The 22446-nt window shown below is 37.3% G+C and overlaps 2 protein-coding genes across 3 annotated transcripts in view; one reads left to right on the top strand and one right to left on the bottom strand.

Annotated features, from left to right (window-relative positions):
• Positions 1-406: 406 nt before the first annotated feature.
• On the top strand, positions 407-5320 carry LOC124157997 (adenine phosphoribosyltransferase). Its single transcript, XM_046533138.1, has 4 exons — positions 407-711; positions 2058-2298; positions 2818-2896; positions 4702-5320. The coding sequence occupies exons 1-4, from the start codon at positions 617-619 to the stop codon at positions 4836-4838; spliced, it is 552 nt and encodes a 183-aa protein (XP_046389094.1). The 5' UTR covers positions 407-616; the 3' UTR covers positions 4839-5320.
• A 4290-nt stretch (positions 5321-9610) lies between these two features.
• LOC124157973 (heat shock factor protein) overlaps positions 9611-22446 on the bottom strand; it is a 39372-nt gene continuing 26536 nt past the window's right edge. Inside the window, exons 8-10 of one of the 2 annotated variants that reach the window (XM_046533115.1) lie at positions 21764-21929; positions 14485-14575; positions 9611-11338 (exon numbers count right to left, since the gene is read on the bottom strand). In XM_046533115.1, the coding sequence (XP_046389071.1) occupies positions 11055-11338; positions 14485-14575; positions 21764-21929 (541 nt within the window). In that variant the 3' untranslated portion in view covers positions 9611-11054. Of the gene's footprint in view, positions 11339-14484; positions 14576-21691; positions 21930-22446 lie in introns of both variants that reach the window. The other variant, XM_046533107.1, reaches the window with a different exon arrangement.

Raw genomic sequence — 22446 nt, 5'->3', positions numbered from 1 at the left:
CATCCGGTTTTTTCTCTCCCGCCTGCCATCGGTTATGCCAACGAGTACTCGTGGCCTAGGTTTTAACCGGCCACTAGGTTTTTTTTGCATCAAAAAATACCGGTTTTAATGTTCTCTGTGGCCGGTAGAGGCGCAGGAAAACCTTATCCAGTGGCAGCGGCAAAAGTGCTGGTAGTTCCAACGGTTCGCGAGAGAGTGCGGGAATCAGGAGTCAAATTATTTTTCTTAGGTTATTTTTCCGTTATGCCAAAAAAAACCGAGTACTCAGGTTAACCGGCGTCGAAAAATAACCGGTTTTTACTCGGTTAACCTTTTGAAAAAAACCGGTTATAAATAAAACCGGTTATTTTTGCCCATCCCTAATCATTGCCCTTCAGGCTGGGCTGGAGCTTGCGCGAGAACGTGGAAGGGCGGAGGGGTGCAGGGGGTGCAGGCCCGCGATCCCGCGAATACTGTGTTTTGGTCCCGGTGACAAACGGCCCCAGACAGTGGTTTACTCGGGAAGCGATTGGGGCTATCAAAATCGAGAACCTCTACGTGGAAACAATTGCACCTTCACTATCATAAATTTTGGACTTGGAATAAGCAATTATCATTTGGAAAAAATTCAATCTCAATGGATTTCTCTGAAGAAATCCTGAAGAAAATAGAGGTTGTGAAAACCCGAATTGGAGCTTACCCTGACTTTCCTAAACCGGGAATATGTTTCAGGTACTTGATGATGGAAACCAATTCATTGATTTGGTTTTAATTGTTTATTTGAATCTACTCATCCAATAGTGAAATTTTAATACACCAGTTGCTTAATACAAATTCTAGTCGTAAGATACCAATTCTAATGCAGCACTGGCATATTTTGGCTTTTGGAAATGCTTTTTTCAGAAATATTGGCGTTAAAAATATGTGTAGACGATTAGGCCTAATCCCGGGAAGTGTCAGAACATTCCGGAGACTCATCTAGGTTTTAATATTCATAGATTGTCTTAAGACAGCCAAAATGTTTTAGTAAATGATGGAACTTTTCGTCATTCGCTGCATTTCGTATTGTATTGGCGCATTGATCCAAAATGAATAGTTGTTTTTTAATTGGAGCTGCTTACTTAATCTTTTAGTCAGTTAATAATGCCAGCATCGAGGTTCACGCTTTAGTAGAAATATTAACTCAGTCAATCAGCCCCTTTTTATGGTTAATAATGCTTAGCTGTCAATGAAATGGCTTCTAGGACATTGCTATTAAGCCGTCTCGAATGGGGATAATTATCTCGACCTTAAGTTGTATAATATTATGTATACCATGACTGAACTCTATCTCAGATGGTACAAGACATTGTTGGGTGTTGGAGGTAATGGCTTAAATTTTTCACCTTAGATAATATAATTGAAAAGATATTGTTTTCATATGAATGATGGTTACGATGGGAAGAAAAGTTAAGAGGATGAAGTATGGTTGTATATCTAAAAGTTATTAGGATATGGCAGGAATGTCATTATTTTGCTAGAAAGTGATATCGAATTCTACAAGATGACAACTAAGAAGTTTATTTAGTCCATTCTAAATCCTCTTGAGGTCGTGACAAAGGAGAATATTTTATTGCATTCCATAAATCACTCAAAATACTGTTGAACCATGTCCAAACTTCAGACTGCTATGATATTGAAGTTCTGTAAGTAGAAGGTGTGAATGCAATATAAACTGGCTTATTGTAAGCAATAGCATGAATTAAACAAAGTTTGTATAATTTTAATGACTATTGCATAGGAATATTCTTTTAAAATCCTTCAGGAAATGGCCCCATTCCAGGTCCAAACTTCTCACATTAATATCAGTACCTTACATTACTGAAGTGTTACATATTAGTTCCATACCTTCTTCATGGAAGTTATATGTTCCCCATCAACTATTGCAGATCTTTAATTTGTTTTTTATAGGGTAGTCATAGGAAAGATCATTTTTCCACCTCCAGTAGACCTCGCTTCTGACTGAGAATGATATTTTTTTAAATTTGCATCATTTTCCACTGCCTCTGTGTTCATTATATGATATTTTGTTTATGTAGGGATATTTTCTCGGTATATCATGATAAAGATGCCACCATAATGCTGGATGAAGTCATGAAATACTGTGCAGAACAAGCTGTGAAGCGAGGAGTCCAAGTTATTGCTGCTTTAGAATGCAGAGGATTTCTCTTTGGGCCGCAAATGGCACTACACATGGGTGTGCCATTTGTGCCTCTCCGTAAAAAAGGAAAGCTTCCAGGAAAAATTTTGTCATTGGAATATGATTTGGAGTACGGAAAGGTAATAGTACAGTTTTTAGAATTCAAAGTCTGACTTTCCTGATGCTGAAGAGACCCCAATTTAATGATTGAGCATAATGTGGTTGTCAAACAACCTTATAAGCATAATTTCCTCAGCATACTTAAATTCATGGCCACTACTTCTAATTTGATGCTCCAGTAAGGAGTGTCATTAATATTTAATCATTATCTTATTTTTCTGTGGTTATTGGTAAAATTTTAATTAATAAAACAATAGTTTATAGGTGTTGGTGTACATCTCAATTTTTTTCATTTTTCCATGCATGCAGGTAGTTGCAATGCTTTAACCCAGATAACAATGTTTCTTGGGGAGCATGATTGATTAGTGGTTATAGACCTTGGCTGCTAGTTGAAAAGTCTGCATTTTAAATGCTGGGGAAAGCTTTCAGACACCCCAAACAAATCCTTGTGAATTGAGGTGGAAAGACCCATGTTTTCCTTGTTCTATAAATATTTTGGTTCTATTTTATTTTTGATATGTTTTTGCATTTAACTTTAGGATACTTTAGAAGTTCAAGAAGATAGCATACCAGCTGGGAAAAAAGTTCTGATTGTTGATGACTTGCTGGCAACTGGTGGTAAGAATTTTGTTTGATTACTTTGGTTAATTTAGATTAATTAGTCAGTTTGAAACATAATTTGAATGCACATGATGAGTAAACTTGCTGGTTTACATAGCTATTATAAAGGGATACAGAGTTCAAACAACAAAAACAAGGCTTTGTGGAAGGTAATCAATTCTGAAGTAGGCAAAACTAAAGGTAACAAAACTTTCGAGTTCACTTCAGAAGAGGCTAAGGATTACTTTATTGAATCCGTGGAAAAAATGATATCTACTGTAACCATTGACACGATTAGAATTGATACGTTCATAAGCAATCTTCCCCGTTACCTGAATTTTAAATGGAAATCCTACATGAACATATCTTGAAACATTCCTTGCCAGCAAGAAAATTAAATAATTCCATTTTACCGAGGGAATTCTGATGAAATAATATGCCTGTTGTAGTCTTGCATGAAAATACAATATCCTGGTGCTTTTCTGTCTGATCATATTTTCTATAACTATCGAGGAAAACGTCGAAGGTGTGAGAAACTCAGGCATGGATAATCTCCACACAAATAAACTGCAGCCAGATGATCAGGATTATGCTTTAGTACTGATATAAGCTAAAAGATGCAACCACTTGGGCCGTCAGACATGGGAATGAACTGGCATTGTTGCTAAAACCTAAAAGTTACTTATTTTTTTCATAGAAATATTAACAATTTTTACATATTCTCTCAGCGTGTTAATGAAAAAAGTAGGGTAGGGAAGGTATCACATGAGAAAGTATGAGCGATGCAGTGGTCCACTGCCATTGCTCCAAATACACTGCTGCCGGGTTGGAAGAAGGTCGGCTGCCACCGCTGAAGAAAAGGTATTTGCCCCCTCCCCCCTGATGACTATTATAGTAGTTGACTGCTACATATAAAGCAAGCTAAAACCTCAGGCCAAGGCAATAAAACGATTTATTGACTTTAAAAATGTTATTCTTGCATGAGCTTGATGATAGCGCTTCCTATCGACATATTTCTTAACCTGCCGGCCTCAACAGCTCTGTAATCGAAACGACTTGACTCGACATTCATAACGGGACTCGAAGCACTCGACTACTTGGCTCAAATTTTGTGAGTACTCGCACATCCCCACTATGTTATAACTTTTTAAGGATAAGATTTTTTATTTTCACTGAAACTTATGCATTAATCAAGTTTTTTGGGCCAATTTTTTGTGAGGTTACATATTTTGACATATTCATGGCCCAGGGTGACCTGTGGATAAACAACTTTTTAAAATTATCATGTTGCCACAAAAAAAATTATTATAGGAAAAAAGTCGTGTGATGAATAAATTTATCTCACCTTTTTTGGCTGTATGTATGTTGAAGTTTGATTGTTGAAATGAAAATGGCCAAGTTATCCATCACTATCAAGGTGCATAACATTTTGAATGAGAATAATTCCCAATACACATTTGCAGAGTGGAGCTGTTATAAAATGAAATTCAAGGGATCTAAATAGTTTTTATACATCATTATTGTAAACTTTGTTATTGCTTAGCAAAAAATTTTCACCAACCAAATTAATGACAATAATTTGCATATAATGCATACATTATGCATTAAATGCAAATATTTTTTCTTCGCTTAATGAGTACATGCTAACTTGAGCTTCCGCTATACATAAGTCTTTATTATACACATCAGTGTTTGCATAAAATTAAATAATTACCTGTAGGAAATCAAACTGTATCTCTCAAGTTGGAAATGAATTTTAATTTTTTATATACATAGTCCTTGAATTGAATTACTAATCAAAAGTAATTTTATCTTATTCATAGGCTCTCTCCAGGCTGCTTGTGAACTGGTGAAAAAAGTGGGTGCAGAAGTAAGTGAATGCCTTGTTGTAATGGAGATTGTGGACTTGAAAGGCAGAACTCGTGTTCCAGCACCTGTGTTTTCCCTAATTCAATTCTGATATTTTGGTGTGATGAGTTAACTCTGTCATTCCTATTAAATGTTCACTATTCCAATGGAATCATTGAGATTAATGCATTCCCCTCATGATTTTGTGGTAGATGTGAAGTAGTCTTTTAATACTTTAGTAATTTTTAGATTAATTTTATGATCTTCATCAGCAGAAATGTTGATTACAATGCAGTTGTTTATTGTGTTTATGGAAATATGTGAACTGGTTCCTATCTAATTGATCTTTAAAAATTTTTGCAATAAAAATAATCAACCATGTTGGAAGAAGTTTTAAATGAGTAATTTTCAGTAAAAATGTATTAGAAAAAAAGGGTACTTTCCTATGTATCATATGCAGACTAACTTGTGAACTTATAGAAGTCAGTGTGTCACTTTTGTTCACGTTATATTTTTTTACTTCTCTTTTGGCTAACTTTTTAGTTTTGAAGTTGCTAAAAAATAATTAAAGGAAAGTTTGTATGTTGAAAAGTCCTTATTATGTTATTAGTTCACCCTCAAGTTTAAAAAAAATATGTTATATATAATAATGATACATAATATAATTTTGATACATAAGTGTGAGTGAACCTTTGAATTTGTAGGTCATTATTCTAGTTTTCCATTTATCCTTAAACCTTTTTCCTGACTCATAGTGGGTGACCTTGAATGCACTTGTTTCCCTTTCACTCTTCTACCCAATCACAGAAGAGTGGCACATAAATGTGGAGGAGGACTCAGTCTCCCTCTAACTTCCGTGCAGTAAGCATCGCTCTCCAGCCCACAGTGTTTCCAAAGGTAATCTTTGGAGATCGCACAGTGTTCCTTTGTGTGGTTTGCTTTTGAGTGAGTATACATTTACTTTCACGGACTGGCCACATGGAGACTCCAGTTGGCCACATGGAGAGGAAAAGGGAGGGGGTGAAAGGGGAATATTGATGTGGTGGGGACAGTGCCTCAGAATGGATAATAGCTCTCTCCCGTCCAGCTGCCAAGAGTGGAAAAAGGGTGTACTCCTGCAATACATTTTGCACATGCGTAGTTATTTACCAGGAGAGGAGAGTCTAACATACATGAATAGATAGTTCATGTACCCTTTGCATTCCTTCTTACTCATCCATAACTGCCTCCTTCCCTCCCAGACCAATGCCCACTCAAGCACCTAGCTCAATCACTCATCGCTACCTTTCCCTCCTATTTGCCAGCACCGTGTTGCCTGTGCTCAAGAATTTCACCTCGAAAATGACATCTTGTGACAAAACTATGCTTGGTACAAATGAAACCACCAGTGAAAAACTGAATAGTTTGAATAATTTCATATGCAATATGATTAAGAGTTTCCTTGAAGTCAAACCCGCAGCCAATACTTACAAAATAGTAATCAATTTATGAATAAGCTGACGTTGTGGCGTTACGTCGTTACATCTTGAAGATTGTGCACGGAAGCCCCAGACATAGGGAACTCCAATCGTCAGTCACAAGCTGGTTCAGAGAAAGACTCCACAAACAAGAAATCAGCACACAAGAAACAATTGTCAAAAAAAATTTAAGAGTTATTTTCAATCAGTATCCATTTGAAGTAGAAGTATTCAAAATCAGAATTATTACATAAAACAACGATGATAACTAATGATCCCATAGGAAACATTACCAAACTAAGTACAAGCTGTATAATTTTGCTAAAATCACCCATGTCAGTCACGGCATCCGTCTACCACGAGCACCCGAGCAAAAGAGACCTTGCGTACTCCGAGACGTGTCAGGGTGGAGGAGAGGGATTTTGCCAAGGAGTGGAGGGATGAAAAGGGCGATGTTCAATCAGCTGCGAATCTGCCCCAAAAAATCGCCCCTGTTGACTCACAGCTCCGCCAAGCATCAGTCATCCCGGCCGGGGTAGGAGGGGGGAACAGCGTGCAGGCTGGAATTTTCCCCTCTATCTTCTGGGTTGGAGACATCACTGGGAAATTCATTGGAATTCTTGGAGGGGAGAGACATAGTGGGGTGAGGTGTTGGAGGGAGAGAGAGTTGTGATAGGACTATGGTAATACTTCTCACTCCAAACTGCATACTTGTGCCTCAGCACCCATTTCCCCTTGATTGCCAAGGAGTAGGTATTCCTCCGCAGGACTCCCTATATAAGTCTTGCTCTCCAGGTATGGCTGGTTCGGAGGCTGATTATCGGAGGCAAGAGTCTCCGGGCCTTTGCGTGAAAAACCTTCTCCCGCTTAGGACTTTTCGCGCTAAGTTCTGAGGATAGGTTCGGAGTCTCTTAAGGAGTCAGATGTAGGATTGGGACATGGAACGTTAGATTATTGGAGGTATTCAGGAAACTAGAAAACTTAAAGATGGAGAGGAGCAGGCTAAATTTGGAAATCAGGGTACGAATTCGGCTACGAATCTGAAAAACTGCCAGAAGACTTTAAGAGGACTACAATGGTGACATACTGAAAAAGTCAAATGCTGAAAGATGTTATGAGCACCAAACCCTGAGCCTAGTATCACATGCATCCAAAATTCTCACTCAGAAAATGGATTGAAGGAAATATTGGAGATAACTTTACAAAAAAAAAACAAGTAGGATTTTGGAAGAATCGAGGGACAATGGAAGAAATACTAAGCCTTAGAGTACTGGTTGATAAAATGATCCACATAGCCTTTGTGGACTTGAAAAAGCCATTTAATAATGTCATACAGAATATGTTGTTCATTGCAATGACAGAAGAATCATCTACTGGCACCAAGTGGGCAATATATGCATGTGAGGAAAAAGAAGTATAGGGAGAAAAAATTACAAAGGTGTGGCTTTTTTAGTGTACCCCTCAAAAATACCCCCCCCCCCCCCAGAAATTCCTCCGGACTTCTCCTGCTAAGGACCTTTCGCGCTAAGGATTTTCGCCAAAGGCTCGGAGAGACTAAGTCTCAGAACTCTTGTCTCCGAACCAGCCATACCTGGAGATCAAGACATATATGTATAGCTAGTATGGCAGAGGAATACCTACTCCTGGCAATCAAGGGGAAGTGGGTGCTGAGGCATAAGAATGCAGTTTGGAGTGAGAAGAACTCCACTTGTCCTATCACAACTCTCTCTCCCTCCAACACCTCTCCCTACTATGTCTTTCCCCTCCTTGAATTCCAATGGCTTGCCTCTACCAGCTATTCCACTTGACTGTCTCCAACCCAGGAGATAGAGGAAACCCGGCGGTACACTGTTCTCCCCCAATCCTGGCTTGGATGACAAGACATTTACCCCAGAGGTACGAGTCAACACGGGTGCCTACAGAGTTTTACACCGATGCAGCTAACTTGGACATCACACTATTCCCCCACTCCTTTGCAAAATCCTCCCCTCCACTCTGACACTGCTCGGGGTTTGGTCAGCCTCTTCTGCTTTCTGTGCGCGGAGTGAACTGATCGCTCGGCTGAGAGAGTGATTTTCTTAAAATCATTTTTGGTGCTGTCAGGCAAATACAGCTTGTACTTAGTTTTTAGCAATGTTTCTTATGAGATTATTAGTTATCATTTTTTTCTGTAATAAATTTGATTTTGAATATTTGTACTTGTAATAGATATTGATTGAAAATGACTCTTATTTTTGTGGCAATTGTTTCTTGAGTGCTGATTATTCTTGTTTGTAGTCTTTCCCTCATCCAGCTAGTGACAGACGATAGGAGTTCCATGTGTCTGGGACTTACGTTCAGAATCTGGAAGATTTAAAGACATAACGCCACAAAGGGATCCAGCAAGGGTCTAACTCATCACTAGCACTCTTCAATACGTACACAGAGGAAGTGATGAAGGTGAATAAAGAAGTACTTAAAGACATGATATGATTTGCAGATAACATTATAACCATTGAGGGCAATGAGGAAGACCGATGGGACTCTTGACCAAAATGTTTCAGGAACATAATATAAAAATAAAACAGAAGAAAATCAAGATACATACTTGTGTGCAGAAGAGAGAAAACTGGCCGAATTTCACCTCTAAGGTTGGAGGAAGTGAAGCACTTCGCCTACCTGGGACTGAAGAAGAACGACAGACATAAAGCATTGAATATCCCAAGCCAAGGTAGAGTTCATAGCGAAGAGGCTGCTACTATATTCAAAAAGGATAAGACTGGAGACAAGGAAGCAGTATGCTAGAAATATTCATTTGGGTAGTGGCACTCAATGGGTTAGAAACCTGGGCCATCGGAAGAAGTGATCAGAAAAGAATAGAGGCCTGTGAGACTTGGTGCTGGAGGAGGATGCTGAAGATAAAATGGATGGATAGGATGAGAAATGAGGAGGTATATAGGAGAAGAGAGAGGACACCATGGATATTGTACACCAGAAGAAGAAAACTGAGGATTGGCCTTGTTATGCGAGACAGCAGATCCGTGGGAAACATTATGGGAGGAAAAATTCATGGTGAAAGCATCAGAGGAAGACCAAGGGACAAATCAAGAAGGATACATGGAAGAAGACCCTCAGGGAGGAAAAATAAATGGCTTGGAATAGGGAGAACTGGAGGTTAGCAGTACACCAATCTTAGGTTTGCAATATTATATATGAATGTACATGGAAAAAACTTTTTATGCTTAAATTTTCAGTTATATTTAGATGAATTTTTAGCATTGCATCAAACTTTATATGAGTTTCACTGTTGTGCCTTTCAGAATATTCTTCTGAATTTCCTGTCCTGAGAGAAGAAAAATAGCTTGGATAATCACTAAAACAGATAATTATGTGCCAGATTTTTCGAAATTTCAGTGTATGGAAATAGTTAATGATAGAGATCAGCAAATACATAGGATACATTTTTATTTCACAAACCTCACCATACTTATCAACACACAAAAATAGAATATTTACATTTTTAACCACATGCAAGTCTGATTGCTAATGTATAGGTACAGAGATACAAATCCAAAGGCAGGTGCCTTCACTTAAACTGTATTATAATATTAACATACAAGGCACCTATCATCCATTGGTTAAGAGGAAAGATCTTCAAACTCAAGAGCTACAGAAAAAATATAAATTTAGAATAATTATATCTTACAAACTATCAGTCCCACAAAGTAATGCCTCTACTATAATGCACTCACTTGCCATGCTCTCAGAGTCCCCTTCAGATTCAAAATCTGGAACTTCTTCATTATAGCAATTTTATTCTAACAGCAGTGCAGTGTTGAATATGCAACTAGGTCTCACCCTTTTACTTCCCATATACATTTTCAATAAAAACTGACTACAGTGAATGTCATACGTAAAATGATAAAGGCGATCATTTCAATGTGATCATAACAGAGGATGTGAATGACACCAGAAGAGAGTGATTTCAGTCAAAACATTTGTTCAACAATAAAAAAATAAAAACTACAAAACAATTGTAAAAGTCTTAATTGTAACTGACAGTGGAGAATAAGGTGATAACAAACACTATAAGAACTATTCTCTACTACAATAATTTATACCTTTTGTACAAGATACAGCATTATGAGGTTAGAAATCGGTTAAATTACTGCATCATTTTTACAAGGAGCAACCGATCAATTAATTATAACCCTAGTCAATTTAAAGTAGAGGCCAACTATTATCTCAGGCAAAAAGAGTAAAAATGCATTTATCTGGATCTCAGTCAAATATAACTAACACTAGATGACTAAAATTTTAAACTTATTCTCGTGAATATGAAACTTCAAAATGTAATTTTATAATATTATTAATGACTTCATAATTTCCTTACAGTATTAAAAGTAACGCACAAACTTCTAGCCATCAAAAGAAAGCCAGAAAGTTCATAAAAAAGCATTGCCTTGACTGGCTCCACAGAATAGGCCCCCCATAAGCTTTGAGATTTACATAAATCACAAAAGGCCCACATACAAAAAGTAGCTACCGTAGTTCTTCATGAACGTTATGATTCGGCTCTTTTTGCATACAATAAATAAAAATTCAACAAAACCAGTGCCTTATTTGATTCAGGATATATAATGCATAGTAATTTTTTTTACATTTCAAGCAATCAACTTAAAATATGTATATTGGTCAATGCGGTGCTCAAGTATTTCATTACAAATTAACTTACGTAAATTAAGTTATTGGCCTAAATGTTTAAAACTGGGAACTTCAGCAACTGTAAATATTGTGGAGCTTTCCATATATACAGTAAATAAACAACCACATTCAAGTTTTTCATGTTATGCTTAACATGTTTCACTACAATAGTAACTTAGCATTACTTTTCACTTTGTTTTTCTACGACTTGGATTTGCATTCTTAGGTGCAATGACAGATGTAACAACTTTCCCTGACCCTTTTCCCTTCGTTCCACTAACATTAACACTCGCAAAACTTTTGCTTCTGCTACTAGAGCCTGAGGTAGGAGCAGGCACATCATCACTTGGAGTAGACATCGCTGATGCTTCATCATACCAATTAAGAATTTGTGAGTCATCATCATCATCTTCTACTAAGTCTAATAATGTAGGATTATAAGCAGCAATTTCATTTCCAGACACAGAAAAATCTGAAAAATGAACAAAAACACCAAGAAAATGAAATAGTATAGGTATGCAGAAAGTCACAGTGCATTAAATTTTTAATTAATAATAATAGAATTTGTTTTATAAACACGTACTCGAAATTCATGTTAAATGTACATGCAAACGATCATAATAACTACATTATATTAATATTAGAATTAAGGAGGAGTCGGTTCTTCAATTTTTTCAGCTCTAAATACCGGTTGGATTCTATCGGTTCTCGATACTCAGTTACAAGGATGAACTCTTATTATCGGAATTACTTTCAAATTTAAATGAACCACAAGAAGTGAATAAAAATAATTTCACTGAGGATGTAAGGTAGTAGGACTGTAAAAAAATTTAAAGTTATAAAAAAATTTAAATTTAACAGTCGGTCTCTGTCATACAATAACAGCGATGTCCTAACGTGATGTGAAGCGGTGTTGATTTTCTTCAGAGGAAAAGGTTTGCGACGGCCGTCGATCGTTGCATGAAGAAGACGGCAATCGCAATTAAGTGTGACATTCGGTCATCAATACTGTAGACAATTCTTACCTAACGGTCGGAAATTGTTAACACTGCGTCCCAGGGGCCTAACCGAAAACCATCATACCACCAATACCAATGGACAAATGTCTTCAACTATCTTTCCGGAGCTGATCCCCATTTCAGGGCCCATATTGAAGGAGCAAGCAAGAAGTTGGGAATGGATAGCTGAATAGAAACAGTTCTAAAGACATATCTAATGCTGACGAAACGTTTTTTTTATAATTTGCTTCCTGACCATACTCTAAAGAAAGAGGCGGGTTGCGGGGGAAAAATGAGCAAAGAACGTTTTATAGTACTCCTATGCACCAATAGTGATGGCTTGGAGAAGTTACCTCCGTTTATAGTGGGGAAGTACGTGAAACCCCACTGTTTTAAGAATGCTAGAGCCAGTGGAGTATCCAGGAATTTTGTTTGGGGGGGGGGGGAGGGGCCAAAACACGGGGGGGAATTTTAAGAAAAACAGGGTACTAAATTAGTACCACTAAGTAGAGAGTTTTAAACCTATTTTAACACTTTTCATAATCGAAAAAACTTCATTTTTCAAAATATTTTTTACCCCCAGACTTCCCCCTGGCTACGCCACTGGCACAGTCTAAACATGTCATGTTTAGACTGGTGAGAGTGATGCCTCGCCCCTGTGGTAGCAGCAAATATTCATAAATGACAGCGGGATTAATTCAGCGGTGGTTGGCAGGAGTTGATGCACTCATGGAGAAAGTAGATTTCTTCCTCGATCGCTGCACGGGCCCCAACATAGGACTAACAATAAAAAATGTGCGTGTTATTTTCTTCTCCCCAACTGCACCAGCTAAGTTGCAACCTCTCGACCGAGGGGTCATTTCTGCGGCAAAGCGGCATTACAGTCAGATTTTAGTGGAGTTTTTGGTTTGTCGAATGGATGTAAGGGATTGGCGAAATTGAAGAGGACCATTTTGAAGGTAATGCAGCAGCTTTGTAAGGTTGGGAGCGTGTCGCACCTGCCACCATATTTAATTATTTTGCAAAAACCGGGTTTGCAGTCAACAGCATCATCATCGTGACGTATTTTACTTCGAGAACTCCTGCATAAGGCCTTTCAAGACGTTTCCTTATCGACAGTTGTCTATCTGGAATACGATGGAAATGATGCTTGTACAATGAAGCCCACGAGCGCAAATATTGCGATGGAGTGTTCTGGATTGTACTAATATAAATAAATGCTGCCACCCACTGTGTTTTAATGGGTCGACGAAAGTCGCAACTCACGTCGCTATGGTAGAGCGAACTAAATTTCATGATGAAGCTATAATGGGGAACTTGCATGAATTTTTTTTATTTCACAGGCAGACAGAAAATTATTTTCCGAATACAAAAAAGAAAACCGCATGTATACCTAAGTTTTCCTTCGCGAGATATTCAATGATAAATATAACGAATTTTAAAGCATGGGAAAAACTCCCTCACCCCCCAAGCCACTGCCGACGAAGCCTCGATGACGTCAAAGGTGCCTAAACATCACACGAAGCTATTGTTGTGATTGTTTGTAATTATTTCCAGCAGTTGTGAGAGCTTCGTTTGTTAGACGTGTTGATCATTTTCTATTTAAAGATAAATATCTGATGATAGAGCCAGGATGTAACGATGGGCTTAACCAGGGCTTAACGTCCCATCTGCCGGACAGTGTGTTGCACTGGAAGTTCCTTCCACACTACTCTCAAGCAGGGATACAGCCATCTCTGAAAAGTTTCTGCCCCGGCCAGGACATGAACCCGGTTCCACTGGGTATGAAGCCTTCGTGATGCAATAGTGAAATTTTGCTTCCTAATTGTAGGGTTAATTTGGAGGAGTTTCCTCAGATATCTCATTTCATTAATCTCCAATCTTGGGTTTTGTGTATAGGTGGTAAAATGAATTTCCTGAAAACTGCTATTAATGAGCCAACTTGTTAGAAAATTGTCTTTTCTGTTAGCATTTAATATCACCAGTCCAAAATTTCTCCAGTACGACAGCCTAGCGGCTTAGTGCTAATTCAACCAAGACGTTCAACCGTGGGTAATGTTGTTCAGGAATGCAAAAGTTATGTTTTTCTTAAAGTAACATATCATCAGTGGTGTTGCTTGTGAGTAAATAAGATTCTTAGGCTTCAATTTCTTGCCTCCAAATGAGTAATTGCATCCTGGAAATAAACCGGCCCCTATTGAAAAGGATTTCATGCTAAATACCAGAAAACCTCACATTTGAAACTTCCTCATTTATGAATCTTTTTTTGGTTATCCCCTGAAAGTTTCATAAGTGAGGTTCTACTGCATAAATTTTAATAGAATTGGAAATGCAGCAAGGGGATAATTCACTCAGACACAAAATCATAGTTCATTAAAAGAATTCAGTTAAGGGAAGGGGAAGATAGGCCACGAAGAAAAATCTTCCTCATGAGTAACTCAAGAAGTTGAAGGATCGAAAAACAGAAAAATACAGCTCTCTAAAAAGTTCAAACACTATCGCAACCAGAAACATAGAAACGTTGGTGAAAAATCGTATTATTTAAGGGTAGATGACCCATGGGTGGCATTTTTGAGCTGAAAAATGGGCAAATAGAAATTTTCATTCAAAAGTAGCTTACCTGGATTTTCCTTAGTGTTATTACCAAATCCCTCGGAACTGCCAGGCATTGAATTTAAACCAATTGGAAAAGGATCATCAGAAGAAAAAAGCTGTAATAAACAAAAAAATTAGGTAATTTAAAGCTTAATAATTCATATTCTCTATCTATTTCGACACATTCGAGGTCTCAATTTAGGGAAAAATATCCCATGTATAAATTACATTATTGCAATTTTCAATCAATTCTAACTTCAACTATGAATTAACTCAAAACATGTTTATTAAAAAGTGTTGTCTGTTTCACATTTTTACAATTGGTTTCATTAATATTTCATAAATGTTCTAGCTCACAATCTTTAAGTCAAATATGAGGAAAACCCAACTCTGTCATTACCATATTATAATGATCATAACTATGGATTCATAATTTTTTAGCTAAATTATGTTTTCAAACTACTTGATGTTAGTGTTATAGAAAACTTGGCAGATTAGTTACAATTTAAAAAAAATTTCCCAACTGACTGCACCATTTTTATTCTTTTTAGTTTTATAAATTGATAAATTTTTAAGGCACATTTCTATCTAAATGCAGAAGAATTTGAAAATATACCCTAACTTGTTAAAAAAAAAAAAATGAAGTGAGGAAATATAAGCAGGGCCGGATTTACCCAAAGTTACGATATGGGCACCTTATTGAGCACCCCTCTTCACTTGATCCCCCCCTTTCGTATTTTTATGATAAGGCATAGCCACTCGCATGAGGTGACAGAAGGTGCCCCTTGGACTGCGACGCTCCTAGGCACGAGCCTATTTTGCCTTACGGTACATCCGGCCCTGAATATAAGCCCTCCCCCTCATTTACTCCTCATAACCGGGACATCATGAAAGCAAATATGATCAGTGCATGGAAAATCACCTCCAACTTTCATGACCATAGACAGTCATTTCCAGAGTTTCAGATTATTGTTTAGAATGCAGAAATTTTGTGGAGCACTCTTGATTCTCATATTTACTGGGCTTTAACTACCTTTCATATCTATCACATTTAATTCTATAGCCACAAATATTAAAGAATTCTCTTGTCCTGATATGAGGAATAGAACAAGGTTTTTAAGAGTTTTACAGTCATTATTTATTGTGAAATATTATAAGCTCCAACTGTGGAGATGGAAAATAATCCCAATTCAAAATGCAATCACTCTTCACAATACTTTGAGTGTAGTTTATTTAAATTAAAACCCATTTTCTCTGAAATTTTTACTTCTGAAAGCTTGATCAGAGGTCGCATCCCACAATGCCAAATGAAAATGAATGCCATGATGACCCTAGCAGCCTTATTAGACCCACAGTAAAGGATAGAGTGGTTTAGCATGATGCTATTGGAATCTTCTGAACTGGACTTAACCAGGCATCAAAGCCCAAAAGAGAATTTGCCTTTGAATCATTATCAATCAGTGTAAATGAAGTACCATACCTGAAAAAATGAAGGCAAAGCCTTTAACAGATTTTTGGATATATACTGCACAATATTCATAACTTAAGTGTGAAAATTTCGAATTGTATTTCCCTAGCTGATTATGAGCTACTTCATTTCATTCTTAGATTTTGTACAGCATTACTTTTAACATTATATTGTGTCATCATATCATAAAAATTTCACAGATCTTTAACCCTAATTTTGCAACAACTCTATCAATACTAAGGATATACCCCACATAGAAACTGCCATAGCCAAGAACGATTACACAGGCCAACAAAAAAAAACTTTTTTTTTGGTGCCGGGAGTTTTTGAGCTGATATTAACAATATTAGAGGTGCTGAATCCAAATATCATATCCGTTTTTATGTAACAGCTCTACTTTTTTAGATACGGCGCATTTCATGGTTATATTCTTTCAAATTTTTGATAAATTTCAGAAAATATTTTTCAAATTTAAATCAATCTATAAATAAACAAATTCATAATCACTCTGCAGTATTTACTTTGAAAATCACCTTTATACCTTTGAGAAAGGGGTTGGGGAGGATTTGGCGTGTTTGAAGAAGGGGGACACAGGCGTACAGAGCGGAGGCAGTGGGAAAAGATACAATTAAGGGATGTGGGAAACCCACGGTGGAAAAGGACCCTAGTCATAACTGTAGAATAACGACACGTGGGAAGAATCACAGATAAATGGAGAAGAGTAAAAAAGGGGGTATAGGGTAAAGAGAGAGTGTGTCTTTGAAAATGGAGAGGCGGGAGTAAGTAAGCAGTAAGGGGATTTCCGAAAACAAATGGTCAAATTCTCAAAGTTTTTGTAAAGCAGCCTCTAAAAATGAGCTCAATTCGAAGAAGCTGTGTAAATCATTGTGATGTGTTTTGTTACATTTGTGGGGAATATACTTTAAAAGAAAATAGGAAAAACATTACAGACTTTGTGAAACGTGCATACCTAGGATATATTGGTGTTCAGCTTGGTGACCAAGGTAAAAAGTAGGCACCGCATGTTGTGTGTAAAACATGTACAGAACATCAGCGGTATTGAACTACAGGAAAAAGGAAAAGTTTAAAGTTTGGTGTGACAATGGTTTGGAGAGAACCTACAAACCATATTGACGACTGTTATTTTTGCATGGTAAATGCTTCGGGAATTTATCGAAACAATCGCCACAAATGGCAATATACAGATTTGCCTTCAGCTAGACACCCAGTACCCCATTCAGAAGAAATCCCGATCCTAATATTTCAGACATTACGAGATGTATGTGAGGATAAATATGAGCCATGTGAACACATTCCTGATTCTATTGACGATAGTGACAGTGACTACGAGGCAGTATCAACAAAGCCTCAACTAGTTAATCAAGATGAACTAAGCGACCTTGTTAGAGAATTGAACTTACCGAAGGAAGCATCTGAACTACTAGCTTCAAGGATGCATGAAAAGAATTTAATGGAACAAGGTACAAAAATTTTTATCCCACAGTTGAAAAGGATCTGCTACCCCTCTTTACTCAAGAAGACAATCTTACATTTTGTTTAGACGTTAGAGGTCTTCTGAAAGGAATGGGACTACCGCAATATGAAGCTAGTGATTGGCGTTTGTTCATTGATAGCTCCAAGCGTAGTTTAAAATGTGTTCTTCACAATGTTAACAAGTTTGGCTCAATACCAATCGCTCATTCAACTGAAATGAAAGAAGAATATGATACAATAGTATTGGCCTTACAGAAGATAAAATACTAGGGACATCGCTAGGTGATTTGTGTAGATTTCAAATTGGTGAACTTTCTTCTTGGGCAGCAATTTAGCAACACAAAATATCCTTGTTTCTGGTGCCTCTGTGCTAGCAGGGACAGACAAACCAATGGATTAAGAAGGAGTGGTCAAAGAGAGAAAACTTAATTATTGGGTAAAAACATTATTGCTGAGTCTTTGGTGAACGGGAGAAAATCACCTTACCGCCCCTTCATGTTAAACTAGGCTTAATGAAGCAATTTGTAAAGGTTCTTGACAAGGATGGACCATGCTTCGGCTACTTTAGAATAAAAATGCCGCAGATAAGTATAGAAAAACTTAAAGCTGGTAGTTTTGATGGGCCACAAATCAGACAACTTACAAAGGATACTGCTTTTGTCAAGCCATTGAATGAGATTGAAAAAAACAGTTGGCTTTCATTTGTTTTGGTAATAAATTTTTTTCTGGGAAATCACAAGCGAGATAAATTATATTGAGCTGGTAAACAATATGCTCTCCAACTTTAAACCACTTGGATGTAATATTAGCATAAAAGTTCACTATACACGGTCACTTAGACTGTTTTCCTGAAAATTTAGGCGACACAAGTGAAAAACAAGGCGAATGATTTCACCAGGAAATCAAAACAATGTAAGATCGCTACCAAGGAAGATGGAATAAACATATGATTGCAGATTACTGCTGGTGCTTAAAACGAGACTGTTTTAACAAAGTGCACGCAAGAAAATCGCGCAAAAGGAGCTTCCGTAGTCTTGAGTGACGTTTTTACGTCTTTTTTTTTCTTTAAATTGTTTTATTTCAGTAAAAAATGTTACTATTTGTATTCAATTGTATTGTAAAACTATTGTAATTGTAGGTGATTTAACATTCCTATAAATAAATCAAGTCTTTATATTTTGTGGGTTTTATCATTTATGTAGTATCATCATATTGAACATTTTTTTACGTAAGTAACAACATATCTGTATCTGGAAAACTAGAGCTGATAGGAAAAAACTAATATCATATTTGGATTCAGCACCCCAATTATACTTGGAATCAGCTTGAAAACCTCCGGCACCAAAACCACTGTTGACCTGTGTTATCTAAAATAATTCTTTTTCAGAGCACCAATTCATCAGGTAAAAGAAATGCAGATCTCACATAATTTAAGTATTTACCAATCAACTACCTACATCACTCAGTCCTAAACTTGTGGCAGGCTAAAATTTGTAGATTTTGCAATGCCTATCCACATAAACATAAGTAGCAACCATAAAACCGATTCCCGCGATTTCTTTAATGGTGATAAAACACTTAAAATTTTCACTGGTAGAGAACATCAAATTACTATCAAGCATTCTAAATTATACTCTACATTACATTCAAGATGATACTCAAATTGGCCCATGTGTAGTTACAGCAGACTTCCGATTATCCGGCTGCAGTATATCCGTGTTGCGGATTATCCACGCATGATTTTCACTCTTGTTCAATATTTTCCGCGATCTTTATAAAAAATAATCAGACACGAAATCACCGGAATTACTGCATTAATGCTACGATACACAGACCTATTTCCATTAGAACCCCCTGCATAAAACGGAAGCGATCGCACGCTAGCTGCATTCACAGGAGCACTGTGTTCCTGTTTTCCAAGCCTCGCCGTGCACGACCTCGCTCCGTGATCAGATGTACACTTCCACGAGACGCGACAACATGGCGTGGTGCCTGACAGTGTAGTTTCCAACAACGAGCAGTGATTTTGAGGCATTCGTGCAAACCACTTTCCTGTATTCGTGATCACACACAGCCACGGATGTGTGGTTTTCGAAACCAGGCCTTACATGGAACATTAATAATACGAGTGAAACCATGATATCGTCGCTAAAAAGATCGCAAACTAGTGAGAAGCTCTCAATGAGTCCAGGAAGCAGTCTAAAATAACAGAATAACTGCATAAATAATAATGTATTGCTTGTTTTACGTAAATTATGAATATTACAAGACATTAAAGTGAAAGTTTGGGTTATTCGTGTTTTCTGATTATTTGTGCAGTCTCTCCTCATCATTGGTCCGGATAATCGGGAGTGTGCTGTACTTATATGAGGAATTTGAAATTTTAACTATAGTTTTTAGTAGGGATGGACAGATCCAGGATTTTATCGGATCAAGATTCGGATCAGATCCTTGATTTTCGGAGGCGGATCTTTCGGATCAGATATTTTCAGATCCAAATGCATTTTCAAATACCTGCAATTAAACGAAGTAATTATTCAAGTTTGTTCTGGGTACATACAGTTAAAGGAATGCTTTTTACATTTTCAAACACATTTTAATATTTTTATGAATTAAAAATCATTTTATAGGCTTTCATGTTGTTTTTTAAAAACATCTTTACATGCTCAGGACCTAGACTGTTAAGCTTGGGTTTGGAAATGAAAATAGGAAAAATCTTCGGATAAACCACTGACGAGTGGCATAGCGAGAGGGGGAAGTCGGGGGGGGCAGGGGGGTGGGTGGGAAGTGGGGGGGTGGGGGTCCGGACCCCCAGGAATATAAAAAAAAAACAACAATGACTTTCCTTCATAAAAGGAAACAACATATTGAAAAATCATGAATTTACAAGAGATTTATTAGAAAAATGAAGTTTTCTTTGATTATGAAGGGTGTTAAAATTTGTTTGAAATCCTCTACTTTGATCCTGCTGTTTAAAAACTTTCGATAGATGCGAATAGTATCACGGAATACTCAGATACCTCGAATACTAGAAAGCATTTGATATTCGAGATCTCGAATAATTATGCTAAAAGTACGCACTCAAATACCTGGAATACTTTGAATTTCAAGCCATACACTGTCGCGCGCACGTCGTTGGTAGTTCGGAAAAATGTTAAGAACTCTAGTCGTTTAGTGCATGCAGCGCCGTTATAGGCATTGTAGTTGTTGACAAACTAAATCAAATTCGCAGATTAGAGCGGTGAAAAGAGTTCGACGTGGGGAACCGTTTAAAATTTGGAACCGATCAGCAAAACATCCAGAATGTAATTCTTGGCATTGATTTTCAAAAAATGCAACACGTACGTTTTTAGTTATTCCACCTTATAAACAAATAAGTGACCATGAGCACCTTCCTTGAGAGGGTCACTAAGTGCCGGAATGGGCCGAGATAATCCCCGCGTGGACAATAGGAAAGGGTCGGACCTCTCGCGACGAGGGACCCTAATGGTGGTTGGGACCCACTTGGCATGCTTGACCACGAAACCGTGAAAACACAGCCTTTGGCCTTTTGCTTCGAAAAATTCAAGCCGTGAAATTACACCCTGCGTAGAGAACAGGTTAAAGGAAATCACAATTACGAGCCAAAATCTTGTTTCCTGCTGTATATGCAACCGAGTCAAACATTCCCGCATTCATCGTTTAGTATTCGAGGTATTCGAAATTCAAGGTATTTGAATATTTGAGCGATGATTTAATATTCGAATTCGATATTCAAGGTCGAGAAATCTGCTATTCGATCCATCTCTACTAAAAACTTTTAAAATTGTCTTCTTCTTTCTAGTGAATGCTACAGATGCATTTGTCATTTTTTGGTGACCACAGCAGACATCATCAGTATGGTATGGCCTGAAGTGAGTTTCGTAATTACCATTTATTCTTAGAGCAAGCTAAGCAATTGAAGAAGTGTGTTCATTTGCCATTATATTGCCTGTCAGCAAAAACAGCACTTCCTTTTTTTCATGGTCTTTCCTATTTCAATACGAAGAGCTTTTACAGTACTTTCAAATGAAAAATTACTGAAAACATAACACTAGTATGTAGTGAAGCACATGAAATATTACAGATTTAATTATTATTAGATGAAATTATGTACATATTTTCTACGTAAATTACTTCTTAAGTCTCCATATCATTCATCAGAAGCAGAAGCAGAAACAATGAACAATATGGGCATTGTGACCCCATTCAAGTCCATGTGTAACTCGCTTCATCCTTTTCACTGAAATACCTTGTTCAAGACATGCCCGCCGCCTTCAATGACGGCTGGATCAAGGAGATGGCCCAGTGAGGCCGGACATACCCCAAGCAATGCAGACGCATCTAAGCAGTATCCTTCCAAACCTCCACCTGCACCCAATATGTCTCCCTCATTGCCAGGACCACCACCAGATGTACCCTTCATGAGCATTTCCTTAAGCAGGTCTAGTTCAGATTGCGTTGCATCAATATGCATATCCAGTTCCTCCCTGTAAACAAAATTCACAATTTTTAATGCACAATTAAAAACTGAAATGCACAATTACACACTAATGCACTATTAAAAACTGAACAATTAATCGCCAAAACAATTAACACAAAATTGCCATTATATAACAGGAGCATTTACTGCTTGTGTGACTTCCAAAACATTGAAATGCAAGGACCTAAAATTTGATTATAATTAAGATTCACAAATTCTACATATCTCGAATGCTGGTATAAAACACCAGGAACACTTCTTAATGTGAAAAAACTATTAAATGTGTCAACACACATTTTTAAATAATTATAATAATACAGGAATTGAAATAAGAACAGCCATTCTAGCCTATTACAAATAACTTGGCAGCTGAGTAATCGGCCTTTCCATCAACTCTTGTACTAGCAGGAAAGACTGAATTCGGCTTTTCTCGAGAAGCCTCACTGTTACTCAAATACAGTTTCTGATTCTCCACGTTTCCATCAAGAAGCCTACATTTAAAATTTGACCTCTCTCTACCATCA

This window comes from Ischnura elegans, chromosome 1 (assembly GCF_921293095.1).
Source record: "Ischnura elegans chromosome 1, ioIscEleg1.1, whole genome shotgun sequence".
Taxonomy (NCBI): Eukaryota; Metazoa; Arthropoda; class Insecta; order Odonata; family Coenagrionidae; genus Ischnura; species Ischnura elegans.
The sequence above is the reverse complement of the archived record's forward strand: the minus strand, read 5'-3'. Positions and strand labels throughout refer to the sequence as shown.

What these genes read in the sequence shown, in the direction of transcription:
- LOC124157997 (XM_046533138.1), top strand. Translation starts at nt 617, where the DNA reads ATGGATTTCTCTGAAGAAATCCTGAAGAAAATAGAGGTTGTGAAAACC. An exon ending in AAACCGGGAATATGTTTCAG is followed by an intron (nt 712 to 2,057) that starts GTACTTGATGAT and finishes TTGTTTATGTAG; the next exon opens with GGATATTTTCTCGGTATATC. An exon ending in TGACTTGCTGGCAACTGGTG is followed by an intron (nt 2,897 to 4,701) that starts GTAAGAATTTTG and finishes TCTTATTCATAG; the next exon opens with GCTCTCTCCAGGCTGCTTGT.